This window comes from Mesoplodon densirostris, chromosome X, assembly GCF_025265405.1.
Source record: "Mesoplodon densirostris isolate mMesDen1 chromosome X, mMesDen1 primary haplotype, whole genome shotgun sequence".
Classification (NCBI taxonomy): Eukaryota; Metazoa; Chordata; class Mammalia; order Artiodactyla; family Ziphiidae; genus Mesoplodon; species Mesoplodon densirostris.
Genome location: NC_082681.1, coordinates 41,857,902 through 41,878,003, shown reverse-complemented (window position 1 = coordinate 41,878,003; position 20,102 = coordinate 41,857,902). Strand labels below are relative to the sequence as shown.

The 20,102-nt window shown below is 37.4% G+C and overlaps 1 protein-coding gene across 2 annotated transcripts in view; it reads left to right on the top strand.

The window, feature by feature from the left end:
• COL4A5 (collagen type IV alpha 5 chain) overlaps positions 1-20,102 on the top strand; it is a 237,857-nt gene that overhangs the window by 215,432 nt on the left and 2,323 nt on the right. Inside the window, exons 43-50 of one of the 2 annotated variants that reach the window (XM_060088072.1) lie at positions 231-239; positions 3,246-3,379; positions 6,130-6,202; positions 6,339-6,410; positions 7,230-7,358; positions 8,182-8,280; positions 13,663-13,875; positions 18,785-18,962. In XM_060088072.1, coding sequence (XP_059944055.1) covers positions 231-239; positions 3,246-3,379; positions 6,130-6,202; positions 6,339-6,410; positions 7,230-7,358; positions 8,182-8,280; positions 13,663-13,875; positions 18,785-18,962 — 907 coding nt within the window. The remainder of the gene's footprint in view (positions 1-230; positions 240-3,245; positions 3,380-6,129; positions 6,203-6,338; positions 6,411-7,229; positions 7,359-8,181; positions 8,281-13,662; positions 13,876-18,784; positions 18,963-20,102) is intronic. The other variant, XM_060088071.1, reaches the window with a different exon arrangement.

The window sequence follows — 20,102 nt, the reverse complement described above, 5'->3', positions numbered from 1 at the left end:
TATTTTCTAGAATAAGCTCTATTTTAAAATATTTGGCTCTCTATACTCCTGTAGGGTTCTGTTTGCATACTGATTACGCTGTAGGTATAAGAAATGCTGGCAAAGAGGATTATTGTTTAACTTGTGCTATAATGTGAACCACTTCTAACTCATAATCTTATTTTGTACTGTGTGATGTCTGATACTGCTAACATCGATCTTTGGGCTTTGGTGAACTCTGATCTTCCCAGGTTTTCAAGGTTAGACTCTTCACTGGTCAATTCTTTTTTTTTTTTTTAATGCTTTGTATGTGTGACAAGAGAAATGCACTTTTTTTTGCTATAATTCAGAAGTCATTGAAGAGTGCTGTTATCCTCAAATACTACCTGCTCTGGTATTTAACATTTTGGTGAAGGTAATGTGACTTGTTTATAATCAAGTTTGAAATGACATTAGGTCTTTGTGGTTTCAATTATTTATAATAGGTAATTCATACATAGAAACATGTTGAATTTTAAGTGGAAATACACTTATTTTTATCTTTAAGACTGCATTAAGATATTTAGGCAGGCATCTGGCCCATTTGTAACCTCTGTATATTGATTTTATTTTCTTGAATTTTTGTTGCTTGAGATTGATCAGATCTGTGTTTTCATGGCTATTTTCAGTAATGGAAGAGGGTAACTATTGAGTATTGTTAAAAATAAATCTTGTATCATTAGCAAATCAGTCATTTAAATTTGAGAGACTCTAGAACAACAGGTCTGAATTAATAACATGTAAATTTCCCCAAATTTCCTTTTAATTGCAAGCAGAGCAATGCCCAAAATATGCCTACTTTTTTTCCAAATGATAACAATGTTCTGTTTACTTTTCAAAGTGGGGAAGCGGGGTGTAAAATGTTCCTTTTTTTCTTCCTCTTAATCTTACCCTAGTCATTGTTAGGCTGATTCACAGATAGTTTACCTTTCTCTTAATAACCTGATTTGCTACCTGATTTCTAGTCCAAATTATACATATGGATGAGACTAACAATTTTTCTTAGAAAACCCTATCAAGGGGTTTGAACTCAGAAGTTGTTTTTAATTTGTTTGTTTAAGTTCAAAGTACCCCAACCCTTTCTTTATGATTGGGAAGGGAATTTTTGAGTGTTTCTGTCTGGTTGCTGGGCTAGGGTGACTATATGATTAAAACTGTTTAAAGATAAAATGATTGTTGTACTGTTGTGAACCTGCTTCCTCTTTCTCATGTGACAGATAAAACACTGTTATATTATGAAATCACATAGATATAGCTGAAAGATTAAAAACAGGTTTATATTTTAAAGATATGTTCTTACCCTCAGTTTTACTAATAATGAAGATAATACTAGTAATAATAATAATTGTTTAAAACTTCTTATATAATTCTTACTATGTGCCAGGCACTGTGATTATATATATTATCTTATTTAATTCTTGGAACAACCTGATAAGGTAGGTACTATTCTTATTTCCATTTTAAAGAAGAGGAAATTGAGGCTAAGATGGTTAATAAACTTACTGAGGTCAAACAGCTAAAGATTAATGGAACTGGGATTCCAACCCAGCATTCTAGCTCCAGAGTCCAATAAGACTTTTCCTCCTCAACCAGTTTCCAATATTCCAACCCAGCATTCTAGCTCCAGAGTCCAATAAGACTTTTCCTCCTCAACCAGTTTCCATCCCACAGACGACAGATTTGGTAACTTCTTAACTGGCTTAGTCCTTTGTTGGGAACAGCATTAAGCTCAAGCAGGGAACACCTTGGCTTCTAAGTTTCAGGCATTCACAGCTTTTAAACAGTGTCTCACAGTCCTCATTTAGGTTGCCAATGACATTTTTTGAAAGGATGAAATATTCTGGACACAGAACCAAATCATCATTAGTTGTTCTTTCCTTTGTTTCACCACTTCCCCCATCAGGCCCCACATTTTAACAAAAATGACCCTAACCTTGTTAGCCTGTAGCCATTGATTCTGGGTCATAAGAGTATTGGAAAGGATAGGATCAAAAAGGAGACCTTTTGTGCATATTGTAAGCATGAACTCAGTATTCTAAATTCACTTGCCTATGTTATTTCCTTCAAAAATAATCCCTACATATTTTCCTTTTTTGTTGAAACCAGTGAAAAGCTAAAATTACTGGAGGAGGGAAGGTATAAGTACTCACTAGTTGCTGTTCATTATTTGGGGCTTCGTAATTATCTTCTTAAGGCAGGACTACTTAGTCTCCACCTCAGCTATTGCTTAGCACACTACAGGCAAGTAACAGCTATTTCCCACCTAGTGTGAAAAAATGTGGCCATTTATCAGTTCTTCTTAGTTGCTTAATGGACCTGATATCTTTATTTAGAAAGAAAAGTTTAAAACACAGTATAAGGAAAGAGCTTACCAAATCCCCTTTTAAATTACTTTATTTATTCAGAAGTTATATGCCAAATCCTTTATTTTTCTTCAGAAATATTTAAAATGTAAATAATACAAAAACATTTTAAAAATAAATTCAAAAGTACTATATTGAATCAATAACTTTCTGACACTAAAATATTCCCATGTATTAAGTATGTCACTAAAATGAAATTAAACAATTAGTTTGCTTAAATAACTATCTTAATTACATAGTAATACAAGCTGAATAAAAGTAACTACTTACAAGTAAAGCAATTTTATTTTAATCACAATGAGACAAATGGTTTGAATCCCTGATTGCCCTACGAAGTGTGGTCATGAACCAGCAACTTTAGCTACAGGACACTAGTTTATCTACAGGGCATTTGTTAGAATGCAAATACTTGGGCCCCTCTCCAGCCTAACAAAATTCAGAACTCTGGGGTTAGACCCAGGAATCTATTTTAACAAGCCCTCCTGCGTATTCTGATGCATTTCCAATTTGAGAACAGTGTCCTATGGTGTCTCTTTTGGTTCACTTAAACACTTAGCTAAGGATTACAGAAGCAATCTTTATTATAATGTCCAAAGTCCTTCCTTTAGATATGAGCTTATTGGATTAAATATATAGTAAAATACAAACTAAAAGAGTCTGCAAACCAGTGTTAATAACAAAAAGAACCCAGCCCAGTTTACATTAGAGAGTCAGCATGGATCTATATTTTTAATGTAGTCTGGATTTTATTCTGCAAACTAATAGTATTTAGATGACTAATAGTATTTGGATAATGTAAAAGCCTGACTTTGATGCTATTCTTATGTTATACTGAAATGTGATTATTTGTTGTGCATTATCAAGGTCTAGCAGGTCCAGAAGGTCCCCGGGGTCTCCCTGGAATTGGGGGCATTAAAGGAGAGAGAGGAAACCCAGGCCAACCTGGGCAACCTGGTTTGTCTGGTTTGAAAGGAGATCAAGGACCACCAGGACTCCAGGTAGGAAGTGGGAGTATTTGATGAGGAAGGGGGTGTGGCTGCTTGCATTCCAAATGAGAATTCCAAATTGCATTATTTTAATTAGCATTTACTGGTCAAAGCTCTTGACTAAGCTATGTGTGTGTGTGTGTGTGTGTGTGTGTGTGTGTGTGTGTATTTATTTATTTATTTATTTATTTATTTATGAGAGCATTGCATGTGGAGGAGTAGTCCTTCCATAGAGAAGTAATCATGGTGAGTGTGGGGATATTTTAGACTTTGAAATTAGATAGAGTTAGGGTCAGATTTCAGCTCCTCTGTACACTTCTACTTTGTGTCTGTGAGGAAGGCAGACAGACACTTTGCGTTTCTGTCTTTACCTGTAAAAAGAGAATAATAGCATATCCCCATGTCTGTGTTCATGTGTTTTCCACCTTGGTTTGAGTGACCCAGAAAGTCACATACTTCTTTATGGATCCTCAAAGCTTCCTTCCTTCATTCAGGAGGATTGCTGTTAGATTTTGCAGCCAACAGGGTCTGGGCTCAGTCTTTTAACTCTGATGGCTGCTTTATAGCAGAAAAAAAATATCTAAAGAAATTGTCCGTAAAGCTTTCCAACAGCTAACCATTTTTTCCTGTTATCACTATTCTTCTAGACATCTAGACTTAAAATTTTAATCTTCTCTTTATTCATTCTCTACTCACTTCCTAGCTCATTCATTTCCCATGTCCTTCCAGTTCACATGTCACTATGCCTGATTCAAGACTACTGTCTGATACCAACATTTTATAAATCTGGTATTGTCGAGTTCTGTTCATTTTCTTTCATGCAAGTTCTTACATTTGCACTTTTCTAATTTTTGTTTGGAAATAATGTTAAACTTATAGGAAAATTGCAAGAATGGTGAAAAACCACATTTACCCAGATGAACCAATTGTTAATGTCTTGCCCCATTTGCTCTCCGTATGTATGTTGTGTGTGTATGCGTGTGTGTGTATAATTATGTATTTTTTCTGAAATGTTTGAGAATAAGTTGTATCTATCATGTCCCTTTATCACTAAATACTTCAGTGTGTAATATTTCCTAAAATTAAATATATTCTTTTATATAACCATAGTACAGTTCTCACCTTCAGGAAATTGAGCATTGATGTAACATTTTTATTTCTGCCCACAAGTTCTAATTGTATCAATTGACTTAGTAATATCCTTTATAGCATTTTTCCTCCTCCAAAATAGGATCCAGACCAAACTATGCATTGCATTTAACTGTTATATCTCTTTATTCTCCCTCAATCTGAAACAGTTTCTAAACCTATTTTTTTTCGTAACCTTGACATTTTTGAAGAAATGTAGCCGTTCCCATTTAAAAAACAAAAAAAAAGAATGTTTCTTCTTTTGTCTGCTGTTTCTTCATAATTAGATTCAGGTTATGCATCCCCAGGTAGAATACTCCATGAGTGGTGTGTTCTCAGATATGGAGGCCCATGATATTCATCTGCCCTTCATTAGTTATGTTAATTTTTATTATTATTTTTTGTTTTCTGCGGTACGCGGGCCTCTCACTGTTGTGGCCTCTCCCGTCGCGGAGCACAGGCTCCGGACGCGCAGGCTCAGCGGCCATGGCTCACGGGCCCAGCCGCTCCGTGGCATGTGGGATCTTCCCAGACCGGGGCACGAACCCGTGTCCCCTGCATCGGCAGGCGGACTCTCAACCACTGCGCCACCAGGGAAGCCCTAGTTATGTTAATTTTGATCTTCCCTTCAAGTTGTTACCTTGTTTCTCCACTGCATGGTTACTATTCTTCCCCTTGTAACTAATAAGCAAAGCTACAGGAAGACACATTAAGATAATGCAAATATATATACTATTCCACGTCAAAATTTCTCCCTAGATATAATATCTATTTATGATTTTTGCCTCAACTGTTCAATACTGTGATAGTGGCAACTACCTCCACATATACCACTCAACCCTACTGTAAGCAAGAGACTCCCTTCTCTTCTATTTACTGTCTATTTGTTATCATTATGGACTCATAAATTCTCATTCTCTTCAATGATTCATAATTTTTATTCTATCATTACTTATTTTGATGCTCAACCTGTCCTAGATTTGGGAGCCCCTTCAAGCTGGATCCTGTGACTTTCTGACATGCCCTCCATTTTAAAGTTCTTTCTTACTTTTGGGCATAAGATGTTCCAGCCTTGCCTCTTTTTCATTACTACTAATAAGAGCTTCATCGTTCCACACTTATTTTCCCTTTAGATCCATTCTGGAGTTATTTTCAACTCTTCTTCTTCCCATAGTTTTCCTGGTCCTCAAACCCAATTAATTAATAAGCCCACTATAATTTTTTGCTTAGTCTTTCAGACTTTATCATTTCTTAGATTCTAATTCATACACTTACCACATAAGGGCTACACTAAAAAAGAAGTGCCTTTGTTAATGATAGTAAAAGAATAACTAAATTTATTAAGTATACATCATATGCCAATCAGTTTTCTAAGTACTTAACATGAATTATCTCATGTAGTCCTCACAACAACTTCATGGAGTAGATACTATTATTTTCTGTATGTTAGAGGTGAGAAAATGATGCATCAAAGAGGTTAAACAACTCAAGGTCACACAAGCTAATAGGAGGTGAATTGGGTTTTGAATTCTGGAAGTCTGACTCTAGAGCCAGTGCTACAAATCGCCACCTATGCTCTCACTTCCTTCCCTCTCCCCAACTTTTTTCTAAAATTAATGATTTTATTTATTCAGGGTAATCCTGGCCGGCCAGGTCTCAATGGAATGAAAGGAGATCCTGGTCTCCCTGGTGTTCCAGGATTTCCAGGTATTTGAAGGGGTGTTTGGAAGTTTCCCCCTTTACATTAAACTCCTTTGGGAGAAGACACCCATTTTCTGATTTGGCTGGGTAAAGGCTGTGGCCCTGTTGCTTTGCTGTGCAATTGTGTGCACCTTCTTTGCAGGCATGAAAGGACCCAGCGGAGAACCTGGTTCAACTGGCCATGAGGGGGATCCAGGACTTATTGGCCCCCCAGGTAAGAGTTATTTCTGGAGCTAGTTATACCTGATACTTAAACTCATTGAAGAATTTGAAAGTTTGCATTCTGCCTTTCAACCAAAACTTTCAGAGCCTCAGTCCCCAACAATTGGGGGGAAATAGGTAGGACTCTCTCTCTATTAACTAATCTTATCAAGCTCTCTGTTTCAATAATGTATTATCAGGAGCAGACGTTTTAAGTTTAAGGTAGATGCAGGACCAACAAGAATGCTTCAATGAGATTTTTATTGACCTTTATACTAACTTTCCCATATTCATTTGAATAGATCACAAGAGCAAGTCACATAAGTATGTTTGTATATCTTTAATATGAAAAGAGTTCTTTTTGCTGAGAGACTTAAAGAGGTTTCCTGTAAACTGTGAAACAGAGCATCTACTAAATTCCTCTACTAGTTAGTTCAGTGGGTCCCTTGACAAGCACAACAAACAAGAACTGCAAATGATGTTAGAATCAGAATGGACTCTACAGCAAATAGAATTGTCTAACCTTGACACCAGTGTTCACAGATTTGCACTGGATTAGACTTTCTTGTAACCGAGTCATGATTCAAGGCTTGAAAATTGAGACAATTTGCCTAATTTGTCCATGGACCCTAAGAAAATTATTTATTTTTTCAGCCTTTGGGTGAGATAATGATAATTTTCCCAAACAGATTTCTGTTGGACATAGCAAATTCCAATACATGTAACTTGTTTCTCTCAAACCAATTCTTATTATGATCTGAGGTTACTTTGGCATCCATTCTTTCCGACCTTTCTCTTCCCTACCTTCAACTTCATGTGCTTTGCCTCTTAGGTCCCCCTGGATTACCTGGTCCTTCAGGACAGAGTATTGTAATCAAAGGAGATGCTGGTCCACCAGGGGTTCCAGGCCAGCCTGGATTAAAAGGTCTACCAGGACTACCAGGACCTCAAGGTTTACCAGGTACCTTTGTAGATCATCTTTTTAAGCCTTAGGTATTTGAAAATATTTCCCTCATTCTTCTTTCACTTGTTAGAGTTTGTCTCTGACAATAGGAGTCTCAGCAACTAGTAGAATACCAGACCACCAGGTTCCATTTCCTTTTCTCCTTGAAAATGTTCATTTCTCATGCCCTAATTTCTTTTAGGCCCAGTCCAATTTCTTTTAACTCCTCTGGCTATCCTAACTTGAATGATTAGGTTAATGTTGTTAAAATCTCTATAATGAAATTAATATGCATTTAAGATATGGTGCTTTCTCTATCCCAACCACAAGAAGGATAGAGGCTGATTTGGTGGGCTATCAATTCCCCACTGTGAGGCCTCCTGATTTTTAAACTAAATCCTATCTAGTTGGCCATTTAACTCTATGCTTGCAGCCAACTTTGATTAAAAAGAAAGCTAGAAACTAACTTCAGTCTTTCTGTTTTATCAGGTGGCTTAATAGCAGTCTTTTCATAAATAAAGTGTACCAGGCAGTAACAGCCTTGCCTATGGTGAGATATATAATAAAAGTTGGCCTTGTGCTCTATCTTTTTCTGAAGGCAAGGAGAACACAACTGCCATATTATGGAAATCTCCACAGAGGCAAATGAATTGTTTAAAGTTAAAGCTAAATCCTTGTCTGCTTCTTTTGTCCTGGGCTTGAGCTGTTCCTTCGTTTATCTGAATTAAAGACAAAACCAGATTATGAATTCAGTGACACTCGAGGACCTAAGTGTCCCAAATCTATCTGGATGTGGATTTATTCTACCCACATTTGAAAACCCTACTTCATTTTCCTGTAGGTCCAATTGGCCCTCCAGGAGATCCTGGACGCAATGGACTCCCTGGCTTTGATGGTGCAGGAGGGCACAAAGGAGACCCAGGTTTACCAGGCCAGCCAGGTGAGATGTGCTGCTGATACTAGTTTTTAAGTCTGGGGGACCTCTGGACATACGGCCTCTGATTGAAGCTGTGAGAGCCTCCTCTTGAGAGAGCATAGCTAGGTGGGGAGTCTGTTGCTTGGGAAAAATGGGATGACACAGATGTGCCAGTATAAGAGAAGCATAGAAAGGTGGTTTTTATTTATGTGTTTAGAGCACTGGAAAACCCAGCTTTTCCTCAAAATGAGGATTTTCCAAGTACTCACTGTACTTAACTGTTCTGATAATTTTCAATATTTTTTTGAATAAATTTATTTATTTTATTTATTTATTTTTGGCTGTGTTGGGTCTTCGTTGCTGTGCATGGGCTTTCTCTAGTTGCAGCGAACAGGGGCTACTCTTCGTTGCGGTGTGTGGTCTTCTCATTGTGGAGGCTTCTCTTGTTGCGGAGCCTGGGCTCTAGGCACGTGGGCTTCAGTAGTTGTGGCACATGGACTCAGTAGTTGTAGCACACGGGCTCAGTCATTGTGGCTCGCAGGCTCTAAAGCACAGGCTTAGTAGTTGTGGTGCAAAGGCTTAGTTGCTCCGCAGCATGTGGGATCTTCATGGACCAGGGCTCAAACCTGTGTCCCCTTCATTGGCAGGCGGATTCTTAACCACTGCGCCACCAGGGAAGTCCCTCAATATGTTTTAGGTAATCTAAATATAACTCTAAATAATATAAACATAAAGGTTTGTATTGGTAAAAACTAGCAGCAGCAACAAGGCAGATTGGTGATAACTGTGTTGCTCCTAGAACCAACACCCTCCTGTTTCATTAACTGTATTTCTAGGGAAGAAACAAGTTAGTGCCATCTTCATCACATATATGTGCATTGCTGTGAAATTCCCCCAAATGAAAATCTATACACACGGTGGCCAAAGGCCTGTAAATAGAGAAATTTTAAAATTATTTTTTATTTTTTTGATCTTTTTATTAGTTTCTGCTTTATAACAAAGTGAATCAGTCATACATATACATCTGTTCCCACGTCCCTTCTCGCCTGCGTCTCCCTCCCTCCCAATCTCCCCATCCCACCCCTCCAGGCGGTCACAAAGCACCGAGCTGATCTCCCTGTGCTCTGCGGCTGCTTCCCACTATCTATCTACCTTACGTTTGGTAGTGTATATATGTCCATGCCTCTCTTTCGCTTTGTCACAGCTTACCCTTACCCCTCCCCATATCCTCAAGTCCATTCTCAAGTAGGTCTGTGTCTTTATTCCTGTTTTACCCCTAAGTTCTTCATGACATTTTTTTTAAAATTCCATATATATGTGCTAGCATACGGTATTTGTCTTTCTCTTTCTGACTTACTTCACTCTGTATGACAAACTCTAGGTCTATCCACCTCATTACAAATAGCTCAGTTTCGTTTCTTTTTATGGCTGAGTAATATTCCATTGTATATATGTGCCACATCTTCTTTATCCATTCATCTGATGATGGACACTTAGGTTGTTTCCATCTCTGGGCTATTGTGCATAGAGCTGCAATGAACATTTTGGTACATGTCTCTTTTTTAATTATGGTTTTCTCAGGATGTATGCCTAGTAGTGGGATTGCTGGGTCATATGGTAGTTCTATTTGTAGTTTTTTAAGGAACCTCCATACTGTTCTCCATAGTGGCTGTACCAATTCACATTCCAACCAGCAGTGCAAGAGTGTTCCCTTTTCTCCACACCCTCTCCAGCATTTATTGTTTCTAGATTTCTTGATGATGGCCATTCTGACTGGTGTGAGATGATATATCATTGTAGTTTTGATTTGCATTTCTCTAATGATTAATGATGTTGAGCATTCTTTCATGTGTTTGTTGTCAGTCTGTATATCTTCTTTGGAGAAATGCCTATTTAAGTCTTCTGCCCATTTTTGGATTGGATTGTTTGTTTTTTTGCTATTGAGCTGCATGAGCTGTTTATAAATTTTGGAGATTAATCCTTTGTCAGTTGCTTCATTTGCAAATATTTTCTCCCATTCTGAGGGTTGTCTTTTGGTCTTGTTTATGGTTTCCTTTGCTGTGCAAAAGCTTTGAAGTTTCATTAGGTCCCAATTGTTTATCTTTGTTTTTATTTCCATTTCTCTAGGAGGTGGGTCCAAAAGGATCTTGCTGTGATTTATATCATAGAGTGTTCTGCCTATGTCTTCCTCTAAGAGTTTGATAGTTTCTGGCCTTACATTTAGGTCTTTAATCCATTTTGAGCTTATTTTTGTGTATTGTGTTAGGGAATGATCTAATCTCATACTTTTACATGTCCCTGTCCAGTTTTCCCAGCACCACTTATTGAAGAGACTGTCCTTTCTCCACTGTACATTCCTGCCTCCTTTATCAAAGATAAGGTGACCATATATGCGTGGGTTTATCTCTGGGCTTTCTATCCTAATCCATTGATCTATCTTTCTGTTTTTGTGCCAGTACCACATTGTCTTGATTACTGTAGCTTTGTAGTATAGTCTGAAGTCAGGGAGCCTGATTCCTCCAGCTCCGTTTTTCGTTCTCAAGATGGCTTTGGCTATTCGGGGTCTTTTGTTTTTCCAAACAAATCTTGAAATTTTTTGTTCTAGCTCTGTGAAAAATGCCAGTGGTAGTTTGATAGGGATTGCATTGAATCTGTAGATTGCTTTGGGTAGTAGAGTCATTTTCACATTATTGATTCTTCCAATCCAGGAGCATGGTATATCTCTCCATCTATTTGTATCATCTTTAATTTCTTTCATCAGTGTCTTATAATTTTCTGCATACAGTTCTTTTGTCTCCTTAGGTAGGTTTATTCCTAGATATTTTATGCTTTTTGTTGCAATGGTAAATGGGAGTGTTTTCCTGAATTCACTTTCAGATTTTTCATCATTAGTGTACAGGAATGCCAGAGATTTCTATGCATTAATTGTATATCCTGCTACTTTACCAAATTCATTGATTAGCTCTAGTAGTTTTCTGGTAGCATCTTTAGGATTCTCTATGTATAATATCATGTCATCTGCAAACAGTGACAGCTTTACTTCTTCTTTTCCTATTTGGATTCCTTTTGTTTCCTTTTCTTCTCTGATTGCTGTGGCTAAAACTACCAAAACTAAGTTGAATAAGAGTGGTGAGAGTGGGCAGCCTTGTCTTGTTCCTGATCTTAGTGGAAATGGTTTCAGGTTTTCACCATTGAGGACGATGTTGGCTGTGGGTTTGTCATATATGGCCTTTATTATGTTGAGGAAAGTTCGCTCTATGCCTACTTTCTGTAGGGTTTTTATCATAAATGGGTGTTGAATATTGTCGAAAGCTTTCTCTGCATCTATTGAGATGATCATATGGTTTTTCTCCTTCAACTTGTTAATATGGTGTATCACATTGATTGATTTGCGTATATTGAAGAATCCTTGCATTCCTGGAATAAACCCCACTTGATCTTGGTGTATGATCCTTTTAATGTGCTGTTGGATTCTGTTTGCTAGTATTTTGTTGAGGATTTTTGCATCTATGTTCATCAGTGATATTGGCCTGTAGTTTTCTTTCTTTGTGACATCCTTGCCTGGTTTTGGTATCAAGGTGATGGTGGCCTCGTAGAATGAGTTTGGGAGTGCTCCTCCCTCTGCTATATTTTGGAAGAGTTTGAGAAGGATAGGTGTTAGCTCTTCTCTAAATGTTTGATAGAATTCGCCTGTGAAGCCATCTGGTCCTGGGCTTTTGTTTGTGGGAAGATTTTTAATCACAGTTTCCATTTCAGTGCTTGTGATTGGTCTGTTCATATTTTCTATTTCTTCCTGATTCAGTCTTTGCAGGTTGTGCATTTCTAAGAATTTGTCCATTTCTTCCAGGTTGTCCATTTTATTGGCATAGAGTTGCTTGTAGTAATCTCTCATGATCTTTTGTATTTCTGCAGTGTCAGTTGTTACTTCTCCTTTTTCATTTCTAATTCTATTGATTTGAATCTTCTCCCTTTTTTTCTTGATGAGTCTGGCTAATGGTTTATCAATTTTGTTTATCTTCTCAAAGAACCAGCTTTTAGTTTGATTGATCTTTGCTATCATTTCCTTCATTTCTTTTTCATTTATTTCTGATCTGATCTTCATGATTTCTTTCCTTCTGCTAACTTTGGGGATTTTTTGTTCTTCTTTCTCTAATTGCTTTAGGTGCAGGGTCAGGTTGTTTACTTGAGATTTTCCTGTTTCTTACGGTGGAATTGTATTGCTATAAACTTCCCCCTTAGAACTGCTTTTGCTGCGTCCCATAGGTTTTGGGTTGTCGTGTCTCCACTGTCATTTGTTTCTAGGTATTTTTTTATTTCCTCTTTGATTTCTTCAGTGATCACTTCGTTATTGAGTAGTGTATTATTTAGCCTCCATGTGTTTGTATTTTTTACAGATCTTTTCCTGTAATTGATGTCTAACCTCATAGCCTTGTGGTCGGAAAAGACACTTGATACAATTTCAATTTTCTTAAATTTACCAAGGCTTGATTTGTGACCCAAGATATGATCTATCCTGGAGAGTGTTCCATGAGCACTTGAGAAAAATGTGTATTCTGTTGTTTTTGGATGGAATGTCCTATAAATATCAATTAAGTCCATCTTGTTTAATGTATCATTTAAAGCTTGTGTTTCCTTATTTATTTTCCTTTTGGATGATCTGTCCATTGGTGAAAGTGGGCTGTTGAAGTCCCCTACTATGAGTGTGTTACTGTCGATTTCCCCTTTTATGGCTGTTAGTATTTGCCTTATGTATTGAGGTGCTCCTATGTTGGGTGCATAAATATTTGCAATTGTTATATCTTCTTCTTGGATCGATCCCTTTAGAGAAATTTTTTAAATAAGGTCAAGTCGAGTGGCCAAATGGAGTATGGGAACCAGTGGTAGATTGAAGTTAGACATTTTGAAAAGTTTCCTTAGAGTACCCTACCTATTCTCTAAACAAAAAGTTATGCGTGAGAATAATTCCCCAGACAGATTCAAAGGAAAATGTTTATCAGCACTGAAGCTGGCAGGTTGATGACAGCCACACCCTACCTTTCTCGTTGATGAACAAAACAGCAGGCTGAAATTTCATCATGGGTTTTGCACTCCTTTAGTACAGCAAGAGACTAGATAAAACAAACCCCCCAAATAAGCATCACTTTTTCCCATCTAATGTTCCATTCCCTCAGTATTTATTTAGTGCCTAATGTCATCAACCAATTTCAGAAGAAAAAGAATACATTTAAATCTCTTTGAGGGCAGGGACTGTATTTTATTTATCTCCAAATCCATGATATCTGACAATGCCTTTGTAGACATTCTATAAATATTAACTAATCAAACAAGGTCATAATGTTGTGTCAATAGCCATAATAGTGAATCAGAGCTTACTTAATTTGTATACTGATGATTCTTTGGAAATAGGTATCCGTGGTTTGGATGGTCCCCCCGGGCCAGATGGATTGCAAGGTCCTCCTGGTCCCCCTGGAGCCTCCTCTGTTGCCCATGGATTTCTCATCACACGTCACAGCCAGACAACAGATGCACCACAATGCCCACAGGGAACTATCCAGGTTTATGAAGGATTTTCTCTCCTGTATGTACAAGGAAATAAAAGAGCTCACGGTCAAGACTTGGGTGAGATAATCAGCATCTTATTTCTTACTATGCATTTTGTTTTTGTTTTGAAAATCTTGTTGGGTTCTAGAGTAGCCTTGGCCAAAGTGTCTCTCTCTATTCTTTTGGGGCTTCCAAACTGAAGATCATGTCAAGGGCAGCTGAATATAGTCACTATAAGTTTTAAATAAATAATATTTAACTTTAAACTAAAAGCATTAATTAGCTAGTGTGAGGTACAATTCTTGGCCTAAAGCAAGGCATTTGGAAAGGGCCATATGTACTTTTGTTAGCTTAGTTATTGAGGAAACAGATTCTCTGGGCTCTCTATAGTATAGCAGCTGCTTAAGTGGGCAGTGTTCGTAACTCATGGGAGATAGTTTCCTCTTTTCTGACACTGGTCTCTATCAAGTTAAAGATAAGTGCTGAAGAGAATCTTGGTTTCTAGATCAAAGACAGTAAGGTCATTGCTTAATTTTGCTAGTTCATGAATAAGCTCCTTAGCTTTATAAAGTGTTATCAGAGTAGTTTAAAGCTGTACAAAGCACCATATTTCCATATAGGCTCCACTTCATTTAATGTGTTCTCATGCATCTTCTCTATGCTATAGGGTGGGCAATTTTGTTGATGGGATGAGGCTGGACAGAATGACTTTCAAGACCTCTTCCAAATCCCTAACATTTCTTTTTCTGGAATTCTGACTTTTCATTTTGAGGCCCCATTGTTTGACCTGGGGCTGCCTATTTTAGAAATCACTATCCCTCTTACCTCCATAAAGACATTTAAGAAGATAGTCTATGTATCCAGTTTCTGGGGTCTCCATAGTAAGAGACCTTCTGAAGTCTCTTTACCTGGGCCATTCTCTGAAAACAGTTCTGCAGCAACAGAGACCTCCAGAGGTCTGCTGTGCTCACTCTGTTCCAGGGCACATGGCCACACCTGCCAGGCACATCTACCTACATGAAAGCCAGTAGTCACAGATCATTTTAAAGAGCCTAATAAAGTAGGAGTTTGCCCAACAACTTTCTTCTTTCTCTTCTATTTCTCGTTTTCTCCTTTTCATCTTTCGTCTGCTACGTTTCCTTCTCTCTTTTGCTTTCTTTATGTACCATCTTTTTCTAATTTTAGAATTGACAAATCTTCATTGTGAAAATACTCTTATCTTTTAGATAATTTTCTCTAGTTTTTCTCCCATAAACTTTTTTTTCTTTTCTTTTTTTTTTTTTTTTGTGGTACTCGAGCCTCTCACTACTGTGGCCTCTCCTGTTGTGGAGCCCAGGCTCTGGACGCGCAGGCTCAGTGGCCATGGCTCATGGGCCCAGCCTCTCCACGGCATGTGGGATCTTCCTGGACTGGGACATGAACCCGTGTCCCCTGCATCGGCAGGTGGACTCCCAACCACTGCGCCACCAGGGAAGCCCTCCCATAAACTTTTTCTCCTTTTAGTCCATTCTCTCTTTACTGTCAGAGTCTAGCTTATTCCCATAATCAAGCTTATAATCTTCAAATCTCTAACCTATCAAGTGAATAGAAAGCATTAGAAGTTTTTGAACATGATGAAATTCACAAATGTAATGCAAAGAAAAAATGGGATCTCTTACCCTGTATATCACTATAACTTTTCAAAATGTGTGTATTTGGTCAAACGAGACCCATCATGGTATGTATTCAGACGAAGAGGCTATAAACTGGCCCTGACTCAGGTACAGCTTATTCCTCAGACATAGGAAGGCCATGATAGGGCCCAAGATCCCAAGTGTGATACTGGATTGCAGGGTCTATGCTAGAGCTCACTCAAGGATCAAACTGGAGATATCTTGATGGCTAAGCAAAGAATAGTTATAGGTTTGATGTTAGGGAAACAATCACCTGATTAAGTAAATACATAGTCTCTGCTGGATTAGTGAAAGGATTATGGTGTATAAAAGAGAGGGTGGAGGAAACACACTGAATACTAAAACCATTCTGTCTGGGAGAAAAAAAGCATACTAGGAAGCATTAGTCTATAGTTTTAATAGAGGCATTGAGAGTTCTTGAGATCACAGTCTCTTTGAATGTTTAGAAACTGTGACCAGAATTCTGCATCATTATGGGTAGTCTACAGCATAAATACAACCAAACACCCATGTTCTCATCATTATGGGCATTCCTTTTATGCACATCTTCCTTTTCTTTCTGAGACCAGGGATATTTCCATCTCTGTCCCTGATTAGTAATGTTAGTTTTATTTTTTATTTTTTTTTTTTTTGTTTTTTTTTTTAATTTTATTTTACAAATTTAATCAGTTATACATATACATATGTTCCCATATCCCCTCCCTTTTGCGTCTCCCTCCCACCCTCCCTATCCCACCCCTCCAGGCGGTCACAAAGAACCGAGCTGATCTCCCTGTGCTATGCGGCTGCTTCCCACTAGCTATCTACCTTACGTTTGGTAGTGTATATATGTCCATGCCGCTCTTCCACTTTGTCACAGCTTACCCTTCCCCCTCCCCATATCTTGTTAGTTTTATTTTTAAATTACTTTATAATTTAAAAGTACTTTCATATTCATTATCCAATTTGATTTTCACAACTATGATCAAGAATGATATAGGACAAGTATTGTATTTTTCCACTTCACACACCCACATGCACGCACGCACACACACACACACACACAAACTGGCTAAGCGGTTAAGTGACTTATTCAAAACCACACACTCAGAAAGTGATGGAGATAAGAATTGACTCCAACACCTACCAATTCTTTTTTTTTTTAATTGAAGTACAGTTGATTTACAATGTTGTGTTAATTTCTGCTGTACAGCAAAGTGATTCAGTTATACATATATATGCATTCTTTTTTTATTCTTTTCTATTATGGTTTATCTCAGGATACTGAATATAGTTCCCTGTGCTATATACAGTAGGACCTTGTTGCTTATCCATTCTATACATAATAGTTTGCATCTACTAACTCCAGACTCCCAGTCCAACCCTCCCCAAACCCCCTACCCCTTGGCGACCACAAGTCTGTTCTCTGTGTCTGTGAGTCTGTTTCTATTTTGAAGATCGTTTCATTTGTAACACCTACCAATTCTAAACCCATTCGTTTTTCAGTTATGTCAATTTTGTTGTTTGTTCTCACATGACTTTGAAATCATTCACCTCTCTGAGCCATTTTTTTCTGAAAAAGTATAAATTACAATAAATCAATGATATTCAACCTGGGGAACTTTTGAAAAGGTTCCTAGCCCCATCCCAAACCTATTATATAAAAATTCCCAGTGATTCTGACAGTCTACCAGTTTTAAGAATTATTGGTCTTTTGTCAGTCACCTTCAGCCTGAGATAAGCATACCCCTTTGGATACATGAGGAATTTCCAATGCATAATTTTAAAGGACTTAGTTTACAAATCCTCAACTTTCATATGTACTTTCTCCTAAAGTCGAACTGCCTGTGTATGTGCTTTGGATAATCTTGTTTCCCACATCCCCTTTCACTATCACCCATCTCCCACTTTATAAAAGACTCATACTATGGCATATTGCCTTGAAACATGAAAACCTCTAGGGGACATATTCAGAGGAATAATTCAAAATAATGGCTTTGTTAAAGTCTCCATTAGCTCAGGCTCTAAAATTCACTTCTAATCCATCTCATTAGGAAATGCATTTCCAATAAAAGTTTTCTTTTAATGTTTAGTAATTATCAAAATGTATAATAAACTATCTTTTTGATCAATGTGAATTAGTAATTATTATGATGATGATCATTCAAAATAAAATATTTACCATGTAAAGCCTTAGGGTCACAGAAAGTTTTTAAAAGTTACTTTAAATTTTTGTTTCAGAAAACTATGATTGGTTAATCAGTAAAAGACTTTCAAAATAAAAAAAGTACATTAGGATAAAACTGTGTGACAGAAGTGGAATGGAAATATAATTTCCAAATACAAAAGGAGCACTGTATAATTTCCAGTTATTAAAGATGAGTTTATTCACTTTTCAAAAGGTTTATTGTTAGGTTTCAAATACTTACATTGGATACATTTAAAAGAGTGATGTCAAAGTTTGTTTTTACATATAAATATTCACAAAACACTACAAATGACAGCTGGCAATGTTGAAATGTGGTTTGCAAAATTCCAGGCTCCGGTATTACAAAGTATAGAAAGGTGGGTTTGAAGCCAAAAGACAATAACCAATAACTTAATAACTGGCACAGTATCAATTTAAACTTCTGATGAAAAATTTGAGATGTCAACTTAAAAATGTGTGAGGGTGGTACATCATTTTTCATCATTCTTTTGTGAGTAAATGAGAAAAGAATGGCCTAATCACTGGTAGAGGTAACCTCTATTGCCCCTACCAGCTCAGAAATTTAAAGACTCTAGTTCCTTTCCTTTTTTTTCCCCTTATGTTCTTCCTTTCTCCCTTATTTACTTTTTTCCTTTGTATTATTTACCTGAAAACCTGTCCATGGTTGCTGTGCATATTAGTCAGCACTACAGTTTTCCCTAGGCTTAAAGAGATTGTGAACCCACATAAGACATCGACTGGGGATGTCTTGGAAGAAGCGAGGACAGCCTGGAGAGGAAATACTGATATGATATTATAAGGAATCAGTGTGTGCCTTTCACTCGTCTACAATAAATTACCCAATATTCTCCGTAAGACACCATTGTTTATAAGATGCCTCACCAGTTTAGAAACAGTGTTGGGGAGTATATAATAAGCTACCACAATAAATGTCTACATAAGTTGTAAGATCTATCCTGATTTTAGAGATGTAAAAATATGAGTAAATGTGCATCTTATAACTGAAGAATTAAAGTGTATTTATCATCTAAGAGATGGGGGAAAGTTCCTCTTTGAAAGGTTGTTAGTATGTTCGAAGAAACTAATCATCATGACATTTTTTCTTTTTCTCCCCATTTCTTCCCAGGAACGGCCGGCAGCTGCCTTCGTCGCTTCAGTACCATGCCTTTCATGTTCTGCAACATCAATAATGTTTGCAACTTTGCTTCAAGAAATGACTATTCTTACTGGCTCTCCACCCCAGAGCCCATGCCAATGAGCATGGAGCCCCTGAAGGGCCAGAGCATCCAGCCATTCATTAGTCGGTGAGACACTGGTATACCTTTGATTCTTATCAATCTCCAGTTAGTTTAGCTAGTTAGTTTAGCTAGTTAGAAATGAGTCCAAAGCTAATAATCTGATCATATTCATCTCAGGTTAGGTAGAATAGAGGTGCCTTTATTATACTCAGTGCAGTATGTAGTTTGATCCATATTTATCAGAGATCTACTTTTGACCAGGACCCATGATAGACTAGTGCAATATACAAAAAAAGCTCACAGTCTAGTCACTAGGCAAATATATGGAAATTAATATGTATCAGGCTTGGGCTAAGTGCTGCAATAGATCCAGTAAAGTGTTATGAAAGCATTGGGAAAGGGATATTTAATTCCAGCTAGAGAAATCTGAGATGACTATATGGAAGAAATATGTTTTGAACTGCTTAGCCCTTGAAGGATGTAAAGGACTTAAGACACAGGCATTTATAAGGGAGAAAGGCATACTAGGTAGAGAACATTAGAATGGGTTGTAGACTGATATGTCTAGAATGTAGTTTCTAAAAGTTGCAGAGGGAGAAGAGACCAGAAAGTTAGCTTGGACCTGGACTGTAGAAGGCTTTCAATGTTAGGTTTTAGTTTGGAATTTATTTGGTATGTAATGGGGACATCTGAAGTTTTTGAGCTTACAGGGAAGATTACAGAAACATCAATGTATAACATGGATTTCAAAGGGGATAGTCCAGAGGTAGAGACCAGTTAGATTGAGAATATCACTGTAGTCCTGGTAGGAGTGGATTGGAACTCTCAGTAGGGTACATGTATCACATTAATAGAATAAATAAGATTTGGCATGATTAGTTATGGGAAGGAGAAAGTAGTAGCTGAGACTTGGCGCATGAGTAACTAAGAGGAGGATGGTGCCATTAATAGAGATTTCCTAGAGTGTTGCTACATTAGAACCCTAGTTTAACTCGACCTCCTAGGCATGTTAGATATTGCCATTTTCATTCTGATCATGACCCAATTGACCTAGGAGTCTAGTAACCATGAAGGGTGAATCATTGGAAACTCTAGTTTCTTTGACATTGAATATAAAGGTTAAACCTCATTCAGCCTCTCTTAATAGCAAATTCATGGTGCCCTTTTCAATATATTTGCCCGAATCCTTTAGGAATTCATTTTTTT